At 47.1% G+C, this 16,100-nt stretch overlaps 1 protein-coding gene across 3 annotated transcripts in view; it reads right to left on the bottom strand.

Moving 5' to 3' along the window:
- MAP3K15 (mitogen-activated protein kinase kinase kinase 15) overlaps window positions 1-16,100 on the bottom strand; it is a 223,385-nt gene that overhangs the window by 71,357 nt on the left and 135,928 nt on the right. For all 3 annotated transcript variants that reach the window (XM_030202273.1, XM_030202274.1, XM_030202275.1), the window contains 4 exons: window positions 15,845-15,957; window positions 10,448-10,607; window positions 6,765-6,915; window positions 2,746-2,853 (listed from right to left, as the gene is read on the bottom strand). In XM_030202273.1, coding sequence (XP_030058133.1) covers window positions 2,746-2,853; window positions 6,765-6,915; window positions 10,448-10,607; window positions 15,845-15,957 — 532 coding nt within the window. The remainder of the gene's footprint in view (window positions 1-2,745; window positions 2,854-6,764; window positions 6,916-10,447; window positions 10,608-15,844; window positions 15,958-16,100) is intronic.

Here is a 16,100-nt window from a genome sequence, read left to right as displayed (position 1 = left end):
GGAAATAAAAACGGTAACGGAATTCAAACATGCGTGGGATAAGCATAAAGGAATCCTGTGCCGAAGGAATGGATCCTCAGGAGCTTAGTCAAGATCGGGAGGCAGGGCTGGTGGTTGGAAGGCGGGGATAGTGCTGGGCAGACTTATATGGTCTGTGCCAGAGCCGGTGGTGGGAAGCGGGACTGGTGGTTGGGAAGCGGGGATAGTGCTGGACAGACTTGTACGGTCTGTGCCAGAGCCGGTGGTTGGGAGGCGAGGATAGTGCTGGGCAGACTTATACGGTCTGTGCCAGAGCCGGTGGTTGGGAGGCGGGGCTGGTGGTTGGGAGGCAGGGATAGTGCTGGACAGACTTGTACGGTCTGTGCCAGAGCCGGTGGTTGGGAGGCGAGGATAGTGCTGGGCAGACTTATACGGTCTGTGCCAGAGCCGGTGGTTGGGAGGCGAGGATAGTGCTGGGCAGACTTATACGGTCTGTGCCAGAGCCGGTGGTTGGGAGGCGGGGCTGGTGGTTGGGAGGCAGGGATAGTGCTGGGCAGACTTATACGGTCTGTGCCAGAGCCGGTGGTTGGGAGGCAGGGATAGTGCTGGGCAGACTTATATGGTCTGTGCCAGAGCCGGTGGTTGGGAGGCAGGGATAGTGCTGGGCAGACTTATACGGTCTGTGCCAGAGCCGGTGGTGGGAGGCGGGGCTGGTGGTTGGGAGGCGGAGATACAGTGCTGGGCAGACTTATACGGTCTGTGCCCTGAAGAGCACAGGTACAAATCAAAGTAGGGTATACACAAAAAGTAGCAAATATGAGTTTATCTTGTTGGGCAGACTGGATGGATCGTGCAGGTCTTTTTCTGCCGTCATCTACTATGTTACTATGTTACCCTGAAATGGTGATGTCATGACAGGTCTTTGTAAGCCACATTGAGCCTGCAAATAGGTGGGAAAATGTGGGATACAAGTGCAATAAATAAAATAACATAAATAAATAAATAAATAAATTGGCTATAATTAGAATTTACACACACTGCACCTAAATACTAACGCTTGTAGTTCAAAAGGGGCTTGGTTACGAGTGGAGAAATGGGCGTTTCGTGGGCGTGCTAAAATTTACACGCATAGTTATAGAGTATGGCCCAGTGTGAGTAAATCTACGCACGTAAATGGAGGTGCATAGTTTTAGGCGCTGGGTATCAACTAAGTGTATTCTATAATATATACTGCACCTAAATCTAGGCGTCGCTTATAAACTTACGCGGAAATGTTTATCGCACAGAGTTTTTTTAGGCGCTTTTTATAGAATCTGGCCCATAGTACTTAAAAGCTCCTCACATTCTTCATTGATATTTTTCAATGTATATATTTTTTTTTTTACAACAGAGGAAAAGACCTCAAAAACCCTAGTGGTACTTTTCGTGTCTTCTCTGATAGGGAACACGTCATCACTGGTCAAAAAAAACTCCAATTTTTACAGTAATATTTTAGTATATATCAATCTCATTTCTAACAGTGCATTCATTGCATACAATCTTCTTCAATTTAAACCAGGAGCATGAAAAAATAAAAGATCCAAGGTGCAAGCCTAGGGAAAAAGTGAACAAAAAATGTACCCACTGAATGTCTGTTTACAAAGGCAAAACATGTGTACGTGCATCTTGATAAAATAGATTCCTAGATTCATCCCCAGTTACGGAGAAATGCTCTAGCACAAATGAACGTCTGTTCTAAAATACACGAGCAATGGACGTTCAAATGCTGGCTACATCCAGAGTCAACATTCATTTTATAGACTGAAACGTCCAAACTATGAACAGGGCAAAACAAGGGACACGAACGTCTTTGTGGAGGCCGAGGATTATCCGTATTAAAATGACCATTGAGCCATCCACATGGAGGAGTAGCCTAATGAATAGAGTTGTGAACTGAAGTAGAGAGTCACAGGTTGCCAGTTCAAATCTCACTGTAGCTGTTTATAATTTCTTTTCTCTTAATTGTGTACCCTCCAGGGACAGAAGAATACCTACAGCGACTTCCCTTATTCCATCCAGAGCAGAACTGCTCAATCGGAGAACCTTTCTGTATCCTGGATGTGTCAAGGAGCAGACCTCAATATGGATGTCCATCCTTTTGGACACCGACATCCCTTCTGCTGCAATCAGAGGTGGACGTCCATAGCTTAGTCCCTCTCTAGTGTCGCCCAGACCACGCCCCCTTGCCATATGAATGTACTTCAATTTTAGATGTTCGTATCCTGGCTTGATACAGTTGGGATTTGGACGTCCATTCAATATGGACGTCTAAATGCCAATTTTCAGATGTCCAAACCATAAAACAACCACCATATTATCTAGAGGAGGTATTTGGTTTGTCTAAAATTATTTCTGCTGTTGGGTACTTTTTGTGATTTTGGATTATTCTGGCGTTATTCTTGCATTTTTGCCGAGGCTGTGGAAGAACTGCCTTCACTAAGACTAGTTCATGCAGCCTGCGGTGAAGTGGATTGAACACCGCATTAACTAAGCAGTACATATGTGCATTGGCTTTGAAGCCTCTGTACACCACGTTCACTGAAAATTATCCTAATGTACTCAGTCATACAGTTTGACATGTTCTATCTTCTAAACTGCATCTCCATAGCCAGGACGGCAGCTGTGAAATGTAAAAATAAACAGAGAAGGGCAATGTTGAGCATTTCAAGTAGCAGGGGCTTGGCCGCCTGCCTTAGCATACTACACATGTTTGCGGTTGTTTCTCACCATTTCGACGGGGGAGACATGCCACAGGGAGACCGTCCTCTCATCTGCCTCTTTGTTGATTGAGACGTAGGCAGGCTGGTAGATCTTCGTGGGCTCCAACACTAGAACCTGAGACAAATCATGTCTTGTTTATTTGGCTCCCTTGCAAAGCTAAGAGCACCGACACAGCGGGACATTGCAGGTGCCACCCTCAGAGACAGGGGGGGGGGCCCTTTTACAAAGCTGGGTAAGGGCCTACGCACGTCCAATGGTAAGGGCTCATGCATTACTTGTGTGGTAACCGTCCAGCGGATGCCAACTGCCAATTACCGCTGGGAACGCCCCAGGGTAGGAAATAGAAAATTAAGTTTCTACTGCGTGTTTTCGGCATTCGGCAAATTCAGAATTACTGCCCAGGGCATGCGGTAGCCGGGCAGTAACACTGATTTGGCATGTGCTGGACATGCGTAGGCCCTTACACACCTTTGTAAAAGGGACCCTTAATCCACCAGTGGTTTTTGTACTTCACCCAAATGCTAAACCTGCAAGGGAAACCAATCATGACAGTGTCTGGATAATAATCAGTCATGTTTCTAAAGTTAACCGGTTACGTGCTGACAAGCAACTGGTTATGTTGCCATTTTACAATATAACTGGTTATGTGCCCGCTTTGAACCACTGATACTATATACATTTATCTTTATAAAGCAGAGAATGTGGGAAAAGGCGGTTAGCTTAGCGGAGTTTTAAAAAGGTTTGGACGGCTTCCTAAAGGAAAAGTCCATAGACCATTATTAAATGGACTTGGGAAAAATCCACTATTTCTGGGATGAGAAGTATAAAATGTTTTGTACTTTTTTGGGGATCTTGCCAGCAGGGCCGGTCCAACCCAGTAAGCATGGCAGGAGGGCGCCGACCTCTGGAGGGCGCCACCACGCCATGTTTACCCTCGCCGCTTACCTCAGCTCCCGGACCCCGACAGCAGCCCTGCCTTCGGTTTCCTGCTCCAGTACCCGCGCCACACTGGGGCATTTAAATCTTGTATTTAAATTTACCTCCGACATCGCAGCAGCTGCGCAGCGTCAGTGAAAGTGCTGCTGCCCGACGTCTCTAGCTTTCCCTTCGCTCGTTCGTTCCCTCTTAGTGTCCCGCCCTCGCAAGGAAATGACGTCAGAAGAAGGTGGGACTCTGAGGGAATGAACGAGTGAAGGGAAGGCTGGGAGACGTCGGCAGCAGCGATTTCACTGACACTGCGCAGCTGCTGCGACATCGGAGGTAAATTTAAACACAAGATTTAAACCAAAGAAGAGGGCGGGCAGGTGGACATGGGAGCGGGAGGGCAGGGAAGGGAGGAGCATTGATCGATGGACATGGATGGGAGGGTAGGGCCCAGGGAGAGAGGAGAAATTGCTGGACATGGAGGGGAGGGAGGAAAATTGCTGGATATGGATGGATGGATGGAGGAGGGAAGGGGAGAGAGGAGCATCGATGGACAAAGATGGACATGGATGGGAGGGCAGGGCCAGGGAGAGAGGAGAAATTGCTGGACATGGAGGGGAGGGAGAAAAATTGCTGGATATGGATGGATGGATGGAGGAGGGAAGGGGAGAGAGGATCATCGATGGACAAAGATGGACATGGATGGGAGGGCAGGGCCCAGGGAGAGAGGAGAAATTGCTGGACATGGAGGGGAGAGCACGGGAGAGAGAGGAGAATTGCTAGATATGGGTGGATGGAGGGGGGAAGCCGGGGAGAGGAGAATTGCTGGATATGGATGGATAGATGGATGGAGGGCAGGGGAGTTGCTAGACATGGGTGGATGGAGGGAAGGGCAGGGAGAGAATTGTTGGACATGGATGGATGGATGGAGAGGAGGGAAGGGAAGACAGGTGTAATATTTTCAATGATGCCATGGCTAGTAAAAGGGATGTGACTACCCGCCCCTGGATGCCTGGATGGGTAGGGGCGCTGACTAATAGGCTGCAGGAGGGCACCAGAAACCCTAGGACCGGCCCTGCTTGCCAGGTATTTGTGACCTGGATTGGCCACTGTTGGAAACAGGATGCTGGGCTTGATGGACCTTTGGTCTGTCCCAGTATGGCAATACTTATGAGGCATCTACCTGGTGCCTAAACATCCATTTTGTCTGCATTTCAGAACAGGTTCTATGTTGGTAGATTCTGTTCTACAATACTGGTGAAATTTGAGATGCATCGACCTGTACGTCTCAATTCCGACTTCTACCGCCTGTCTAAAATGGGACTGTATATTCGCCAAGCTGGGAGACTTAGGAATAAGATCCAAAGATCCAGCAGCAGGGTCAAGATACAAGTGAAATTTTGAGAAATCTAGTTAGTACTGCTGCGTTAAGTTTGGGTGGTGATATTTAATTTCAAAGCTGAAAATAAAAAGAAGCAAAGCAGAAAGCTTGCAAGGAATTATTTTAATGTACATTTTATGTTTTAATGGGAGAAAAGCAATCAAGAAGTTGATATTTTGGAGGTTCCCATCATCTTTATCCAGGTGGGCAGAAGGAAAAAAACCATTTAGCATTCATGTGACACTCAGGTACCTGTGTTGTGTTTGTGCTGTGATCTGTTTGGTGCATGTGGGCATAGATGACATTTTTGGAATGTCATTGTATCCTGAAAATATGGATAGAAGCCCCTTCCCCAACAACATAAACCAACTCATAAAATGCATAATCCCTTTAAAGCTCATTCTATAAATCAACGTACACATACAAAACTGTGGTTTACATGTGAAAACGACCTGTTATAAAATCCCCCTAATTCCCTAATCTTGGCGCATATATTTTCATACTTCGCACACAATATTGAGCACACACATCACAAAATACTGCCAGTTATCTGCATACATTAATTGGTAAATTAGACATTGGTGCTAAGAACCAATAATCAGAAATAATTGGGTATAATTGGTGCTAATTGACACTACGAAACTGCAATTAGTCTCTATTCTACAACCTTAGCAAGCAAAATGGCCACCTTTTATTACACCTTAATAGCTTACCCCCCCCCCCCCCCCCCCCCCGTAGCTGGATTCTTACATAGGGGCCCTTTTACCAAGCTGCCATTTGGTAAGAGTTCTCTTACCCCATAGCCATGTGTGCTGGGGGCTTTTTTACCCGCTGCTGTAAAAAGGACCCTGTGCTGGCGGTGGGGGATGTTTTTTCCCACGCGCCAGGATCCTTTTTACCGCAGTGGGTAAAAAACGCCCTCAGCACACATGGCCATGGGGTAAGAGAACTCTTACCGCATGGCCCTGCGATGTAGAGGAGGCCCTTACCGCCACCCGCTGAGTTGGCGATCATGGATCCCATGCTTAACCGACAGTAACCGGGCAGCTCGCGGCGATGCCCCATTACCGCTGGGTTACCACTATGCCAGCCATTTCCGGGGGTGTCCCTTTTCTTCTGGAAATGGTGCGTGTTCTGCGTTGGGCTGGTGGTAGTCCTGAAAGAGTGAGTGATAAGCAAGCCTGCGTTGGGCTTACCACCACTCTGCAAATGGGCCCCTTAGCCAAGGAGGCAGAACTGAACATCCATTCAGAGAGAACGGTTATCCTAGATTTATCCTGTTATCCTATCCACTCAACAGGTTTTTGGAAATTGATTCCATAGTACTTAAAATAAATTTTATGATTCCCACTTCTCCTCCAAGAATATAACAACCTGTCCCCATTACACTAATTCCCCAAGTCAAACCTTGCCAAAAGAAAGGATATTTACAGACTGGAAAAAGCCAACTTGGCAAATGTTGTTGGACAATGCAGCATGCTTATAACTGCCTCTAGGTGGGAGACAGGCACCATTGGACAACAGCCCTGAACCTTTTTTTTGTTACGGTCACATCTCTGGAGACGTACTGGACGAACCTGTCTCTGTTCTGGGCAATGCAAAGCTCACACAATCAATTTTCAAATACACCAAGAGAACGACACTTCCCCATGAAGTCTGTCTCTCTAGATTTACAAGTCGCGTGCGCAGGTTTTGGCTGCCTGCCCTCCCTGCTTCTTACTGGGAAACGTAGCCCATTGGTGGTCTCCTTGGTTGCCTCTACTATGATGTCCATCCAGAAGTTGAGCCTCTCCTGCCGCGGAGAGTGTTCAGCTGTGAGTTTCTTAAAACGCTGGATTAACAGCAGGTTCTGCACCACAGACCTCAGGTACCTAGTGCACACATGCCAAAAAAAGACACAGGAAGCGATGAACACAGACGTGAAGGGAAAACCAGGGAGCATCTGTACCAAAGGTAGACCAGATGGACTTAACTGTCCCTATCTGCCATCATACTCTCTGTTATCTATGTAAATCAAAGCATTCAGCAAACTCTCTGAGACAGGGACTGCCAGTCTGTCCATACTTTGTCTGTGTCACTCACTCACTGTAATCCTGTTTCAGCACCACTATGTACACTTGTAGAGCTATAAAAAAAACCATAAAATAATAATAGACTGCTAAGATTAATTACTTCTTAAGAGCTTTCAATATTTGCAGTGACGCAGTTCCAAATGCTTCCGAGCATAATCCCAGCATGTGACCTGCTGGAAGCAAAACACTGAGTGGTGATGTTGGTCTCCAAAGCACCACACCAGACTCATTCACACTGAATTCAAGATCTAAGACCTGCTCACTTTTTTTTCTCTCTTTTCTTTTTTTTCCACCAAAACCCACTTCTCCTCTTCCTCCACTTTCTATCTCAGTTGATAACACCCTCATCCTCCCCGTCTCATCTGCCCGCAACCTCGGAGTCATCTTCAACTCCTCCCTCTCCTTCTCTGCGCATATCCAGCAGATAGCCAAGACCTGTCGCTTCTTCCTCTTTAACATCAGCAAAATTCGCCCTTTCCTCTCTGAACACACCACCCGAACTCTCGTCCACGCTCTCATTACCTCTCGCCTGGACTACTGCAACCTACTCCTCACCGGCCTCCCACTTAGCCATCTATCCCCCCTTCAATCTGTTCAGAACTCTGCTGCACGTCTCATATTCCGCCAGAACCGATATACTCATATCACCCCTCTCCTCAGGTCACTTCACTGGCTTCCGATCAGATACCGCATTCTCCTTCTTACCTACAAATGCACTCAGTCTGCTGCCCCTCACTATCTTTCTACCCTCATCTCCCCTTACGTTCCCGCACGTAACCTCCGTTCACAGGATTAAATCCCTCCTCTCAGTACCCTTCTCCACCACCGCCAACTCCAGGCTCCGCTCATTCTGCCTCGCCTCACCCTATGCTTGGAACAACCTTCCTGAGCCCTTACGCCAAGCCCCCTCCCTGCCCGTCTTCAAGTCTTTGCTTAAAGCCCACCTCTTCAATGCTGCGTTCGGCACCTAACTCTTACCGTTCAGTGAATCCAGACTGCCCCAATTTGACTGCCCCTATCGGACTGACCATTCACTTGTCTATTAGATTGTAAGCTCTTTGAGCAGGGACTGTCTCTCTTTGTTAAATTGTACAGCGCTGCGTAACCCTAGTAGCGCTCTAGAAATGTTAAGTAGTAGTAGTAGTGTTCACTTTTTTTTTCTTTTCTTTTTTTAGTGAAGTTGTCTAGGATGTTCCGGATCTCACCGGGCCCAAAGGTTCACAGCTGCTCCAGGCTCTTTACCAAGTTGCCAGAGGATTGACATTGGCCCAGCGGTCCCCTAACTGATTTCAGAGGATGCCCGTACCTCTAGAACTCTCAACTGTTAAGTTGTGGACATTTTGCTCAGTGGACTGAAATAAAAGACACAGGGGATGGAGCAAGGAGACAACAAAGGGCCACTGGAGAGGGAGGGGCATGCAGAGCGGGAAGGGGTATAGGGAGTAAGAAAGGAAGGAGAGAGCAGTGCAGGCAAGAGAAAGCCCTGTACAGAATATGGAAAAAGAGAGCATAAGAATAACCGTAGTGGGTCAGACCAATGGTCCATCTAGCCCAGTATCCTATTTCCAGCAGTGGCCCATCCAGGTCACAAGTACCTGGCAGAAACCCAAAGAGTAGGCAACGTTCCATGTTGAATCTGAAATGGTAGCGACATTCCATGTAGAACCTCAAAGAGTAAATGCAGTAAATTTAAAATGAATCAAATTAAACTCTGGAATTCATTGCCAGAGAATGTGATAAAGGTGGTTAGCTTAGCGGAATTTAAAAAAATGTTTGGACAGCTTCTTAAAGAAAAAGTCCATAGACCCATTATTAAATGGACTTGGGGAAAATCCACTATTTCTGGGATAAGCAGTATAGAATGTTTTGTACTTTTTGGGGATCTTGCCAGGTAAATTGTGACCTGGATTGGCCACTGTTGGAAACAGGATGCTGGGCTTGATGGACCTTTGGTCTTTCCCAGTATGGCAATACTTAAGTACTTATGAGTAGCAACATTCCTTGTAGAATCTCAAAGAATAGCAACATTCCATGCTACCAATCCCAGGGCAAGCAGTGGCTTCCCCCATGTCCACCTCAATAACAGACTATGGACTTTTCCTCCAGGAACTTGTTCAAACCTTTTTTTAAACCTAGATACACTAACTGCTGTTACCACTTCCTCTGGCAGCGAGTTCCAGAGCTTAACTATTCTTTGAGTGAAAAAATATTTCCTCCTATTTGTTTTAAAAGTATTTCCATGTAATTTCATCGAGTGGCCCCTGGTCTTTGTACTTTGTGCATAGGATTAAAGCAGAAGGGAAAGAAAGCAGGGGAAAGAGGGAATGGGAAGGATCATTGTGAGGAAATGACACCGGAGGTGGGTATACAATAATGCCTAAAATTGCTGGTTAGCTGCTGAGACACTTTTCTTACAGGTGGGGGTGCATGTCTACCTACCTACCAGCCCTCTGATTTTGGGGGGGACCCATAGGTGAGAGAGCAAAGTATTCTCTCCCCCACAGTGGGTTAAAAAATACCTTTATTGGTGGGGATGCTGAAGCCCCTTCAGCCAAATAAATTCCCTGCCAAGCCTCTCCCCTCCTCCTTGTACTGCTGCAGTAACCTGGAAGTCAGTATGTTGCCTTCAGCTGCCAACTCCGGGACTCCATGAGGGCTCAGTTATTGCATAAGCATGAACGAGGAATCCCGGTGTTGGCGCTGGGAGGCAACTCGCCAACCTGCGGGTTACTGCAGCATCGGGAGGAGAGCAGCTCATCAGGGAATTTCTTCAGCTAGCGGAGCTTCAGCATCTCCGCCAGCCATTTAACGGGTGTAGTGCAGGTTTGGAGAGAGCCTGAGCCCAAAGTTGGGAAGGCCCAGACCCCAAAGCCCCCCCGTGGCTACACTACTACCTACAAAAAATGCTTTATGTGGCTGACCCTCGTAAAACACAGAGTGAATTTCCCACCTTCTGCTCCCTTCCCCCTCCCTCCAATCTGCTATTCTAAGATTGAGCAAAACCCAACCATTGGCCAGGTTTAGTTATAGTTGAGTTGGAGGGGGGGCCTTTTCTCTGCTATTTACAAAGACTGTACTCTGGCGTAGCGAGGGGGGCTGCCACCAGGGGCGGTGCGGTTCTCCGTTGCACCCCCCCTCCCCGGGTGCAGCACGATGACATGAGCCCCTTAGTCAACCAGCCTACGATTTGTCCGACACCCCCAACTCACTCAAACTCTACAAAACGTTCACAAGCAGACACCCTAAACAGCAAAGCTTCTCTGCCAGTCTAAAGTCCACGGAAAGGGGACACGGAAGGCTGGGTGCAACTGAGGCATAGGTCACTACTTACCACACTGGTGGCTTCAGCTTGAAGAGCCTTTCGGCTGCCTGCACAGCCTTCCCGATGTCGCTAGCCAAGATGCTGACGTTGAAGAACTGCCCCACATCCCAGTAATTGTTCATCTTTTCCAGGCTGCCCTTCCTCCCCAGCAGACTGTTCAGCCGTACGCCTGGAGAAGAGAAGAGAAAAGAGGTTTCTCTTACACTACAACCTCTTTGGGTCCAGCTCAGATCTCTGATTGGGAAAGGGTGGGAAGGGTCAGGTTTTTCTCTTTTAAATGTTCTGCAGTTCACTGTCAGTGACCTCTGCGTGATTCTGATCGGCTGGGCTAACATTTGCTGTCCTTCTCCACACCACACCCAAGGTCATAACATAGTAACATAGTAGATGACGGCAGAAAAAGACCTGCACAGTCCATCCAGTCTGCCCAACAAGACAAACATATGTGTAAACCTTACCTTGATTTGTACCTGCCTTATTCAGGGCACAGACCATACAAGTCTGCCCAGCAGTATTTCCCGCCTCCCAACCACCAGTCCCGCCTCCCACCACCGGCTCTGGCACGGACCGTATAAGTCTGCCCTCCACTATCCTCACCTCCCAACCACCAACCTCTCTTCCCCCACCTGCTCCGCCACCCAATTCTTTATGAGCAACAGTGAGAAGCCTTATCTTGAAACAAACTTTCCTTCCCTTCTGATTTTCAACAGCAGGGGGGTTCCTGTGTTCCCCAGCAGTCATATCAGGGAGAGGGAAAGTGGTGAGGAAGAGAAAAAAAAGGCCCTTCTAAAGTTTTAAGGTTTACTCTTTATAATGTTTATATATTAAAGGATGATTTTAGAGGCCAAAGCTGCAGACAACACTATCAGGCTCATTTTCAAAAGAGAAGGACGCCCATCTTTCGACACAAATCGGAAGATGGGCATCCTTCAAACAGGGTCGTCCAAATCGGTATAATCGAAAGCCAATTTTGGACGTCCCCAACTGCTTTCCGTCGCAGGGACGGCCAAAGTTCAAGGGGGCGTATCGGAGGCATAGCGAGGGCGGGACTTGGGCGTGCCTAACACATGGAAGTCCTCGACCCATAATGGAAAAAAAAGGGCGTCCCTGACGAGCACATGGCTGACTTTACCTGGTCCTGTTTTTCTTACGACCAAGGCACAAAAAGGTGGCCTAAATGACCAGATGACCACCGAAGAGAATTGGGGATGATCTCCCCTTACTCCCCCCCAGTGGTCACTAACCCCCTCCCACCCTCAAAAAACATCTTTAAAAATATTTTGTGCCAGCCTCTATGCCAGTCTTCAATGCCATACTCAGGTCCATCACAGCAGTATGCAGGTCCCTGGAGCAGTTTTAGTGGGTGCAGTGCACTTCAGGCAGGTGGACTCAGGCCCATCCCCCTCCCTACCTGTTACGTTTGTGGAGGAAACAGCAAGCCCTCCAAAACCCCCCAGAAACCTACTGTACTCACACCTAGGTGCCCCCCTTCACCCATAAGGGCTATGGTAGTGGTGTACAGTTGTGGGTAGTGGGTTTTAGAGGGGGGTTTGGGGGGCTCAGCATACAAGGTAAGGGAGCTATGTTCCTGGGAGCATTTTATGAAGTCCACTGCAGTGCCCCCTAGGGGGCCCTGTTGGTGTCCTGGCATGTCAGGGGGACCAGTGCACTACAAATGCTGGCTCCTCCCACAACCAAACGCCTTGCATTTGGTCGTTTCTGAGATGGCTGTCCTTGGTTTCCGTCATCGCCGAAAATCAGAAATGTCTAGGGACGATCCTTGAGACAGCTGGGGCGAAACACGCACGTCAGATAATATCCCCCATCCGACAGCGTCAAAAACAGCTTTAAGATGAGTACGATTGAAATCATTTGAATGAACTCTGTTATGCAGTAAAGTTTGAGATGCAGTAAAGATATAAAAGAACTTACAGAATAGTTGAAAATAATATTTAAAGAAAAGCACTGCCTGATCACTGAGGAGGTGGGTCAAATTATTATAGCCACAAGTTACATCGCTGAGATTGGCAGTAAAATAGTGAAGTGGCTGTGGTGAGTTTGTTGTGGATAGATATTGACAGTGACTATATAAATCTGCCTTATTGGTATTCTGGGCTTATAGAAATCTAGCCTTTATGCACCTAACTGGGCTACGGTTAGGCGTGAGAATTTTCACCAGCAATTAAGGTGCGCAAATGCAGACTTGCTCTAGTATTCTATCATGGCAATTGCACATAAAATCGCCGATATTTTCACTTACCTCCAAGATTCTATATTTATTTATTTATTATTACATTTGTACCCCGCGCTTTCCCACTCAGAGCAGGTTCAATGCGGCTTACATAGTAACAGGGATTATAGAGTATTGATGAAGAAACAAAATATAAGTATATCAGAATAATAAAAGAAATAAGTAGGTAGAGAATGGGCAAGAGTGAAGGGAGTAGAAGGCGTATGAGCAAGGGTAGGTGAACATTGGAGGAGGGATAGAAGAGGCGGAAGGGGGATGGGACATGGGATAAGCATAGGGAAACAGGTGGGAGAAGTGGATTAGGTCATTGTCGTTGTCTCCTGGATATGTGTTGGGTAGATGGGTTCATAGGGTGAGTTTGGGTCATTTGGGTAGGCTTGCTTGAACAGATGGGTTTTTAGTGATTTCCGGAAGGGTAGATAGTCACTGATTGATCGGATAGGTCTGGGGAGGGCATTCCAGAGTTGGCTGTCTAAGAAGGAGAAGTTGGATCCATAATAGGTTTTGTACTTGAGGTCCTTTGCAATTGGGGTAATGTAGGTTAAGGTAAGTTCGTGAAGTAACTGACACGTTTCTGGTGGGAAGGTCAATCAGATTGAGCATATAGCCCCGGGATTCACCATGGATAATCTTGTGGATTAATGTATGGACCTTGAAGTTGATTCGTTCTCTGATAGGGAGCCAGTGAAGCTATATAGCACACCAAATGATCTGTGCCGAAATCTAAGCGTATTCTGTAACAACGCACGTAACTTAATTAGCTTAACAAGGCAATCGGTGTTGATAACAGCACTTAACAAGCAATAATTAGCACTAATTGGCAATTAGAATTTACACGCACAACTCGCTAAGCGTATTCTGTAACACGCGTAACTTAATTGGCTTAACAAGGCAATCGGTGTTGATAACAGCACTTAACAAGCAATAATTAGCACTAATTGGCAATAATTAGAATTTACACACACAACTCGCTAAGCGTGTTCTGTAATGCGCTGCGCCCAACTTCTAACATACGCAGCCAAAAAGGGGCATGGTTATGGGCGGGGAAATGGGCGTTTTGTGGGCATTCTGACATTTTCGAGCGTAGTTATAGAATTGTACACGCCAGGATTTACACCATGCTTTCGCTGGTGTAAATGGATATGCGTAGTTTTAAGCACTGGGATAGGTGCCATAGAATATGCTTAGGCAAAAATATTTTCTGTGCAGACTTTTTAGGCGCCATATATGGAATCCCCCCCCCCCCTTAGCGTGCATCATCCAGGCACCTAACTTTAGACACTCCGGCGTCAGTCAGGAGACTATAGCATACGGGCATTGCTACAGCGTATTGCACGGTTTCACTAGTGCGCATTTTTAACTCTGTGAGATAGACGTTTGCCACATACTGATTTTTAGTGTAAACTCTATGGCTACGTACTACAACACTCCTGATAAAGGCTTACTAGCCGAAACACGGCCCGTGTAAGGTTCATCTCTGAGCAACACTTGGGTCTGTTATCGTTGACTTATAATAATTTGCACCTTCAACGTTCCATGTCTGGCTGCCTGGGTTCGTTATATCTCCTGACGTCAGCCAGCCTCCAGCGTTCCATTCCCCCTCACTGTCCTGCCCTCGCGTCAAGACGTAATGACGTCAGAGGGCGGAACAGTGTGAGGGAAGGGAACGCTGGAGGCGAGCTGACGTCAGGAGGGATGTTACAAACGGAACGGAAGCCAACGCCAGCCAGCCAGAGAACGTTCAGGTACAAATCGAGGGGAGGAGAGAATCGCGGGACATCGAGGGGAGGGAGGGAGGAAAGGAAGGGAAAGGGAGGGAAGGGCAGGGCAGAGGAGACTTGATAGACATGGATGGGATGGGAGGACAGTAGAGGACAGAATCGCGGGACACGGATGGGAGGGCAGGGAAGAGGAGAATCACTGGACATGGAGGGGAGGGGAGGGAAGAATCGCTGGACATGGAGGGGAGGGCAGGGAAAAGAGAGAGAATATAAGCTTACATGACAGCCTTCCTAGGGCCTGTTTCATTGTTGAGGAAACGGGAATGTTTCCACTAGTTTGTTAATAAAGTTTTCTCTCCTGGATCATTTGTTCCTCACTCCTTTTGTATTCGCCTAACTTTAAGCAACATATAGACAAGTACTGCTTGGATTCCCACTGTAGTTATACCACGTAAGACAATATTAACAAGAACAGGTTTTTTTTAAAAGGACAGTAGTAATGGGGGAAGCTCTGGGAAGAGGGTGAAAAAGGAAAGAAGGAGAGTCAAGGGGAGAGTGTAATTATCTCATTTTACTGCAAATCCTGGCGCCTCCCAACCTGTTACAAACTTACCCTTCCACAAGGACAAAGCAGATTTAAAAACATTCAGAGAGAAGCAGGAACGAAAAGCAGTCCGATTCATCATTAGGGTCAATGGAAATCTATTTATTTGATACTTGTTAATAATGAGCTAGATCCATGTGGGCAGGGCTTTTATTGAGGGGGTACTTGGGGGTACTGAGTACCGGCACCTTTTTCATTGTCTGCTAAAATTGACTCATGGTCCCCAGGTTTTAATGAAAGAGCTCAGGCTCTACACACCAATTCTGCCTTTTCATAGGTTCTGTGACTGGTTGCAGGGGGCCTGGCTATTGTGGGGTGGGTCCCTCAGTGATCATCCCACCCCTGAAGGGTGGTCTGGCATTTGAGTACCGGCACCTTTTTTGCTAGAAAACACGCACTGCATGTGGGTAATATTCATACTGCAAGTTAGAAAATGGTCAGGGAGTACTAAAAAGATCTTACTGAGGTATTGGATAATTTAATAATTTGATCTCATTTTAGTATAAGGAGGTTGACATTTGCAGAAGCTAACTAAGCCTTTACACATAGTTACGGTAGATGGCCAGCCTGTCCATGGCAGATGCAGCCATAGGAGCCAACTTTTCAAAATTATTGGGGGTGCTAAGCCCAATGGAAATGACCCCTCCCTGGATACATATAAGGAATTTTCTCAATACTGGGGGTGCTCAAGCACCCACAGCACCCACAGAGTTGGCTCCAATGGATGCAGCCCTTCAATACACTTTACAATCCAATCCATTTTGAAGACTAATCCTTTCCCACACAAAACCAGAACAAAATGCGTGCCTGCATCAAGAAGTGTGCTTTACCTATTTTCCTAAGCTCTATGGAAGATTCAAACTGTTGACCAGCAACAAGGAGCAGAACAGCGAGGTTAATTCCAGAGTACAGGGTCGGCTGGAGCTCAAAACCTTTCCGATACCTGCAGACAAATTAGAGGTTTGTTTTCTTTCTCGTCTCCACCCACAGGCCCGTTCCGCCCCACTCTGTCAGCCCCTCTTTACCCACTTTCCCACACGCATCAGCAGACATTCAATGACATACCCCCAAATACATACAACATAA

This window comes from Microcaecilia unicolor, chromosome 4 (genome assembly GCF_901765095.1).
Source record: "Microcaecilia unicolor chromosome 4, aMicUni1.1, whole genome shotgun sequence".
Lineage (NCBI taxonomy): Eukaryota > Metazoa > Chordata > Amphibia > Gymnophiona > Siphonopidae > Microcaecilia > Microcaecilia unicolor.
The sequence above is the reverse complement of the archived record's forward strand: the minus strand, read 5'-3'. Positions and strand labels throughout refer to the sequence as shown.